The sequence below is a fragment of the Saccopteryx leptura genome, chromosome 5, assembly GCF_036850995.1.
Source record: "Saccopteryx leptura isolate mSacLep1 chromosome 5, mSacLep1_pri_phased_curated, whole genome shotgun sequence".
NCBI lineage: Eukaryota > Metazoa > Chordata > Mammalia > Chiroptera > Emballonuridae > Saccopteryx > Saccopteryx leptura.
Window position 1 is genome coordinate 140,909,786 of NC_089507.1, and position 8,222 is coordinate 140,918,007.

General features: G+C 47.3%; 1 protein-coding gene across 2 annotated transcripts; it reads left to right on the forward strand.

Annotated features, from left to right (window-relative positions):
- Positions 1–46: 46 nt before the first annotated feature.
- On the forward strand, positions 47–7,507 carry LOC136405857 (small ribosomal subunit protein eS4, X isoform-like). 2 transcript variants are annotated; one of them, XM_066385434.1, is made up of 2 exons: positions 47–170; positions 6,422–7,507. In XM_066385434.1, exon 2 carries the CDS (start codon positions 6,458–6,460, stop codon positions 7,247–7,249), a length of 792 nt encoding a protein of 263 aa, XP_066241531.1. In that variant the 5' UTR covers positions 47–170; positions 6,422–6,457; the 3' UTR covers positions 7,250–7,507. The 2 variants fall into 2 exon arrangements, with proteins under 2 accessions (XP_066241531.1, XP_066241532.1); XM_066385435.1 differs by lacking the exon at positions 47–170 and adding an exon at positions 6,111–6,161.
- Positions 7,508–8,222: the final 715 nt, after the last annotated feature.

Genomic DNA, 8,222 nt, shown 5'->3' on the forward strand with positions numbered 1-8,222 from the left:
AGTGGGCAGGCGCGCAAGGGGCGGGCATGCGCAGGAGTGGGTGTGCGTTGGTGACAGGCCTGCGCAGGAGGACGTGAGGTCACAGGACGCGGGACGCCGCCATCGCGTCGGAGAGCTAGACAACGCGGGCGCCTCTTTTCCCCTGGTGAACGTCACTTCGTGTATCTTAGGTAAAGCTAACAGCGTGTACTTAACATCCTTTATTCACACACGGCTTACTGAGAAAGCCGGTGTTTTTTGTGTCAGTTCTTGGGGCTCAAAGCACCTCTGGCTGGCCGTGCGTGTGATTTCGCCGTTCCTTCCTAGAAAATAGAAAAACGACGCTCGAGTTAAAAGAATGGAAAGCCCATTCCGAGCTGCGTGCTGGTCTGGTTCTTTCCGGAGGGGGACGGGGTCTGTGACTGCCGGCGCTGCGGCGTGTCATCGGTAAGCTGGGTGGTGAAGAGACGGGTACGTGGATGGAAAGATGGACGCCGTGCGGAGTGGACGGCGGGCCCTGCGCCGCGTCCTGAGAGCGCGGCCGAGACCGGGACACGTGTCCGAATGGCGTTTGCACCCTGTTAAGTGGTTTCTTGGAATATGGGTGGTGGTGTTTGTTTTTTTAACTTTTTTAAAAAAATCTTTCTTTCCAGCGCCTATGTGTCATTAAGAAATAAGGACGCGCCCTGGCCGGTTGGCTCAGCGGTAGAGCGTCGGCCTGGCGTGCGGGGGACCCGGGTTCGATTCCCGGCCAGGGCACATAGGAGAAGCACCCATTTGCTTCTCCACCCCCACCCCCTCCTTCCTTTCTGTCTCTCTCTTCCCCTCCCACAGCCAAGGCTCCATTGGAGCAAAGATGGCCCGGGCGCTGGGGATGGCTCCTTGGCCTCTGCCCCAGGCGCTAGAGTGGCTCTGGTCGCAGCAGAGCGACGCCACGGAGGGGCAGAGCTTCGCCCCTGGTGGGCGTGCCGGGTGGATCCCGGTCGGGGCATGCGGGAGTCTGTCTGACTGTCTCCCCGTTTTCAGCTTCAGAAAAATTAAAAAAAAGTAAAAAAGAAATAAGGACGCTAATAGGAAAATGTTAAAATGTATACATATAAACGCATATGTATTCACACATATACATAGGTGTATGTGTATATATGTACATGCATATACATATATATGTACATATAATGAAGGGATAACTTTTTATTACAATTCATTTCAAGGAGAAAACTGTGTGTGGTTAGAAGGGAAAGGCCCTTGCAAAGAGGGCAAAAGAGACAGCAGGAGCGACCAGGCTAACAGCTGGTCACCATGTGAATGTAGGTAGGGGGCTAGGGGGTGGAAGGGTAGGTGAATCGGCTGGTACACTCCCTCATCCGACATTCACCTGCCCGTTAATCCAGTTCCCAGTTCGGATAGTATTGATGGTAGTGATGGCTTGAGCTATGAAATCCTTCTTTTTAGTTGTATAAGGTAATAAAGTAGTTTGCATAGTGGGGGGAAAAAAACAAGTCATGCCTGCTACCCATTATAAAAGGTTTGGGTTCCTAAACTGAACTTGCCTCTCCTGGAATGCAACCCACTCACTCCACGTGCAAGTGTAACCTTACCCTTTCCCCATTGCCCTGTGGTTAGTGGGGCTCCAGTGACCAGGTCAAGGAGATGGGGATATTCTGGGTGCAGCTATGGCTGTGAGTTAGGCTGACTTGTCAGCTTGCAGGCACTTGACACACACCAACAGTCTGTAACAGGATAAGTAACATTTTGAGTGAACAAAGCCAAAGCTCAGAGAAGCATGAACTTGACCACAATTTAGAAAGACAGGAAGACAATCAAAATGGTGGCAAAGTGCAGCCAGAATAGGTGAATGTGCCTTTCATTCTGACCTGAAAACTTTTTAATGTTTTTATTTTTTGTTTTGTTATTTTGGTTTTCTTTTTTACAGGGACAGAGAGAGAGTCAGAGAGAGGGATAGATAGGGACAGACAGACAGGAACAGAGAGAGATGAGAAGCATCAATCATCAGTTTTTTGTTGCAACACCCTAGTTGTTCATTGATTACTTTCTCATATGTGCCTTGACTGTGGGCCTTCAGCAGACCGAGTAATCCCTTGCTCAAGCCAGCGACCTTGGGTCCAAGCTGGTGAGCCCCCCCCCCTTTTTTTTTTTTTTTTTTTTTTGCTTAAGCCAGAGGAGCCCGCACTCAAGCTGGCGACCTTGGGGTCTCAAACCTGGGTCCTCCTCATCCCAGTCCGAAGCTCAATCCACTGCGCCACTGCCTGGTCAGGCACTTTTTAATGTTTTGTTAACTTTTTTTTTTTTTTCTTAAGTTGGAAATGGGGAGGCAGTCAGACAGACTCCCTCATGCACCCAACCGGGATCCACCGAGCATGCCCACCAGGGGGCGATGCTCTGCCAATCTTGGGGCATCGCTCTGCCGCAATCAGAGCCATTCTAGTGCCTGAGGCAGAGGCCACAGAGCCATCCTCAGCGCCCAGGCCAACCTTTCTCCAATGGAGCCTCGGCTGCTGGAGGGGTGGAGAAGCAGATGGGCACTTCTCCTGTGTGCCCTGGCCGGGAATCGAACCCGGGACTCCTGCACGCCAGGCCGACGCGCTACCACTGAGCCAAACAGCCAGGGCTGTTAAACTTTTTTGATAAAGGTTTGGTTTTGATATGGTATGAGGAACTAGATTTTTTTTTTTTTTTATCTAGGGAGAGAGGGACAGATGGGAGAGACAGACAGGAAGGGAGAAAGATGAGAAGCATCAATTCTTCATTGTGGCTCCTTAGTTGTTCATTGATTGCAGAGTGAGTGACCCCTTGTTCAAGCCAGCGACCTCGGGGTTCCAAACCTGGTTCCTCCGCGTCCCAGTCCAATGCTCTATCCACTGCCCCACCCCCTGGTCAGGCAGTAACTAGAAATTTAAACCTAGTAGTAATAATAATGCCCATTATGGGGTTCTAAAAGGTAAGAATTTAAACTGGTAGCATTGGCCATCAATATCAGAACACACTTTTCTGAAATGGAAAACCTTTGTGCAAAGATACCTATTTTTCACCTGCCTATTCTTTAAAAAGCCTAGGAAATAGCATGGGCTTATGAAATACGTCTTGTAGGTAATTCTGACATTGCTCATTGTATAAATTAGAATATATTTGGCTGTGAGGCACAGAACACCCAGCTCTTACTGACTTAAATAATAAATGGAATTGACTGGGTCAGCTGGAAGTCCAGAGCTAAGACGGGCTTCAAGTTTAGTTAATAGAGAAACTCAGTTATACAAGTAGCTAGTTTCTTTTTGCTCTGGTCAGATTCTTGTACTCTACCTCGGTACTCATGGTCCTCTGTGTCCATACCTGAACCGTTAAAAAGTCAGGGATAACTGAACTAGTTAGCCAAGGCCTGAGCCATAGGCCCAAACCTTAGGTCCAGGGATAGAAGTATGTTCTTTCCATGGTTTTAGGCTCTGTGGAGAGGAGTGGATAACAGTCAGTGACAAGGACAACAGCATAAGGCAAGTAGTTCAGAGAAGCGAGGGTGGATGCAGAGGAGGCAACATCTATATTACATTCTCCATAATGACGACACATGTACAATGCCACGTACCCAGGTCACCCTTCTATCCCGTCCCACATGCTTCTGTACAATGTAAATCAGTATTTTAGAAAGAAAGCTTTGCAATTGAACAGCTGCCCTGCTAAATGAACTGCTTGGTCCTTACCCTGTTCCTGATGAAGATAAGTGTCAGTGGAACTAGTCCAGTACATTGGGTGCACACCTGTTTGTGTGGGCTGTCTTACACAACATGCTTTTTTGTTTTTTTATTTATTCATTTTAGAGAGAGAGACAGAAAGGAGGAGCAGGAAGCATCAACTCCCATATGTGCCTTGACCAGGCAAGCCCAGGGTTTTGAACCGGTGACTTCAGTGTTTCCAGGTCGACACTTTATCCACTGCGCCACCACAGATCAGGCAACAACATGCTTTTGAATTTACTTTAATGCTCCAGAGACATCAGTACTCTGAGGCGCTCTCATAGATTGCTTGTAGAAAAGCAAACACGCTCATTCATTTTGGAGGGGAATTTGGCAATCGCTAACAAAAGTATATATTTATTTACTCTTTAACATTATCAACCCTACTTCTAGGAATTGATGCTAAATCATACCTCTAGTTCCACTCCCTAGGTGTATACCCAAGAAATACTTTAAATGTCTATATTTAAAATCCACAATCAGCTCCTTTCTGCCTGTTTGACTCTGGGTATGCCTCTAACTTCCATGCTCCATTTCTTCGTGAAATGAGGAATTTGGAGTAGATAATAGTTTCCACTTATTGAAAGTCAACTGTGTTTCAGACGCTATGCTTATATTGGGTTGGGGAATAAGTTCGTAGCGTTTTTATATTTTCTTTATTTTACAACGATTTGTTTGCTGTTTGGCAAAGGGTAAGTATTCATTCGATAAAACTCTTTCTGCTCTACAAAACTATGTTAATTGTATTTTTGAGTTATTTAATTTTTTATTAGTTTTGTGGCTTAGAAATGGAATACCCAGGAGGCAAAAATCAACATTTTCGACACCTGCTCTTTGCTTTTCATCGAGGTCAAAAAGCTGCCAAAGCAGCCTGGGACATTTGCGACGTGTATGGAGAAGGTGTCATAGGCGAGTCTACAGCACGGAAATGGTTTGCAAAGTTCAAAAATGGCAACTTTGACGTCGATGACACGTCCCGCAGCGGAAGGCCTTCTGAATTCGATAAAGAACGTCTCAAATCACTTTTGAAGGAGAATGGTCGCCAAACCAGTCGTGAATTGGCGGAAAAAATGAACTGCGATCATAAAACGATTCTCAATCACCTTCATTCAATGGGATTTACCGAAAAATTGGGAGCCTGGGTGCCTCATGAGCTCAACGAAAAAAACAAAGAAGATGGCCCTGGCCGATTGGCTCAGCGGTAGAGCGTCGGCCTGGCGTGCGGGGGACCCGGGTTCGATTCCCGGCCAGGGCACATAGGAGAAGCGCCCATTTGCTTCTCCAGCCCCCCTCCCCTCCTTCCTCTCTGTCTCTCTCTTCCCCTCCCGCAGCGAGGCTCCACTGGAGCAAAGATGGCCCGGGCGCTGGGGATGGCTCCTTGGCCTCTGCCCCAGGCGCTAGAGTGGCTCTGGTAGCGGCAGAGCGACGCCCTGGAGGGGCAGAGCATCGCCCCTGGTGGGCGTGCCGGGTGGATCCCGGTCGGGCACATGCGGGAGTCTGTTTATCTCTCCCCGTTTCCAGCTTCAGAAAAATACAAAAAAAAAAAAAAAAAAAAGTAAAGAAAAAAAAAAGAAAAAAACAAAGAAAGTCGCCTTCAAATTGCTTCTCAGCATCTCGCCCACCATCGAGCAACACGCGGTCATAAACAGCGCTTTTTGTACCGAATCGTCATGGGAGATGAGAAATTGTGCCTATACATCAATATGGAGCAAACAAAGGAGTGGGTGGCTCCAGGAGATACGCCAAAGCCAAGAGTCAAGCCAGACCTTCATCTAAAGAAGATCATGATATGTGATTGGTGGGACTGGGAGGGCATGGTGCACTGGGAAATGCTCAAAAAGAATGCCACGGTCAACAGGGAGCTCTACATTGCCCAGCTACACTGCGTGAATGAGGCTATTCGACTGAAAAGACCTGATCGACATGGTCAAACCATACTCCTTCACGACAAGGACAGGCCCCATGTTGCACAAGTCGTCAAAGCCACACTCCAAGAGCTCAAATGGGAGGTCCTTCAGCATCGGCCATATTCTCTGGACCTTGCACTGACCAATTACCATCTTTTCCGCTCCCTGTCAAACCATATGAAGGGCGTTACCTTCGATAACAAAGAGGTCCTTAAAAACTGGCTCAACAACTTCTTTGACACCAGACCAGGCGATTTTTGGCGGAACGGCATCAACAAATTGGTCGAGAGGTGGGAAGAAGTTGTAAGCAGCAACGGCAAATATATAATTGATTAACTTATTGATATAATTATTGGTTTTTGTTTAAATAAAAGTCTTCGGTAAAAACGCTATGAACTTATTCCCCAACCCAATAGTTCTGTGTATATGATTTCCCAGCCTCCCCTGCAAGGTTTTTATTCTTTCTCCTATTTTATAGGTGAGTACTTGAAGCCCAGAGAGGTTTAGCAATCACACCGTTTTCCAGCTGGTAAGAACCCAGGTCTTCCTAGCACATTAATTTTCCTCCAGAAGATGCAATTATCTGAGGCCTTTCACAACTCTAGATTCTGTGACTCTTGACTGTTTTTTAGAAATTAAATTTATTGGCATAAGATGGGCTAATAACAGAAGTTTTAGGTATACAATTTTACAGTCCATCATCTGTACTGTTGTGTGCTTACCCCCAAAATCTAGTTTCCTTCCATCACTGTGTATTTATTTGACCCCCTTGTGCTTTTTACTTTTAAGCCAGAAGAGGGTCCCTTTTCCGTGCCCAGCGCAGCCATGGCTCGTGGTCCCAAGAAGCACCTGAAGCGTGTTGCGGCACCAAAGCACTGGATGCTGGACAAGCTGACAGGCGTGTTCGCTCCTCGGCCGTCGACTGGTCCCCACAAGCTGCGCGAGTGCCTTCCTCTCATCATCTTCCTGAGGAACAGGCTCAAGTACGCCCTGACAGGGGACGAGGTGAAGAAGGTCTGCATGCAGCGCTTCATCAAGATTGACGGCAAGGTCCGCACCGACGTCACCTACCCTGCTGGTTTCATGGATGTCATCAGCATCGACAAGACCGGGGAGAATTTCCGTCTCATCTACGACTCCAAGGGCCGCTTTGCTGTCCACCGCATCACGCCCGAGGAGGCCAAGTACAAGCTGTGCAAAGTGAGGAAGACCTCTGTGGGCACCAAAGGGGTCCCTCACCTGGTGACCCACGACGCACGCACCATCCGCTACCCTGATCCCCTCATCAAGGTGAACGACACCATTCAGATCAATTTGGAGACAGGCAAGATTACTGATTTCATCAAGTTCGACACTGGCAACCTGTGTATGGTGACCGGAGGCGCTAACCTGGGAAGAATTGGTGTGATCACCAACAGAGAGAAGCACCCTGGTTCATTTGACGTAGTCCATGTGAAAGATGCCAACGGCAACAGCTTTGCCACCCGGCTCTCCAACATTTTTGTGATCGGCAAAGGCAACAAGCCGTGGATCTCCCTTCCCCGTGGGAAGGGCGTCCGTCTCACCATTGCTGAGGAGAGAGACAAGAGGCTGGCGGCCAAGCAGTGGGTGAAGTGAGCCTCGGCAGTGTGGTGCGAAGAGTCTTTGTATTGAATCTGAGTTAACACAGCATGAGAAAGAAGAATAAGATGGGGAATAGACCTAGCCACTAAGGTGCTGATTATTCATAATCTAAATTCCATTCCCTTTTCCTTTGAGGCTTGTTGAACAACAGCTAAATGAATGTGACAGTCCCTTACCCTGAACTCATTCTCACTCAGCCTTTTCCTTTTTTTATGTCCCTCAGAGTTATTGTACTTTCCATTTTGTAACCAACTGCTCCTGCAAAACTCATTTCACTTATTTGTTGATTCCCTTTTAGCTGCATTACTTCCTGTCTCATAACTGCATAGGCAATTACTCTGTGTTTTCTAGTATACTTGAGTTTGTAGGTGTTTATGTAGTTGCAACTGAAGTGTGAATATAGACTTTAGTTAATAATGTATTAATATTGGCTTAGTAAGTGTAGCAAATACACCAGTATAAGATGTTCATAATTGGTGAAATCGGTGCCAGGTACATGGGAACTCTTTACTTAAATTTTCTGTAAATGTAAAATGGTTTGAAAAATAAAGCCTATTAAAAAAAATGTATGTGTGCAAAATTGAGGAGTTTATGGGTAAAAAGATGCTGTTTAAACTGGTAATTTATTGTAGTTTATCACCTTTGATATTTAAAATGGGGTCAATGTGACATCACAATATGTTTACTAGTTTGTTTGTTTTTTGTTTTTCTGAAGCTGGAAATGGGGAGGCAGTCAGTCAGACTCCCGCATGCGCCCGACCCGGGATCCACCTGGCATGCCCACCAGGGGGCGATGCTCTGCCCATCCAGGGCATCACTCTGTTGTGACCAGAGCCACTCTAGCACCTGAGGCAGAGGCCACAGAGCCATCCCCAGTGCCTGGACCATCTTTGCTCCAATGGAGCCTTGGCTGCGGGAGGGGAAGAGAGAGACAGAGAGGAAGGAGAGGGGGAGGGGTGGAGAAGCA

Bases quoted from the DNA above. Each gene is read 5' to 3' on its own strand.
- LOC136405857 (XM_066385434.1), top strand. From the start codon at position 6,458: ATGGCTCGTGGTCCCAAGAAGCACCTGAAGCGTGTTGCGGCACCAAAG.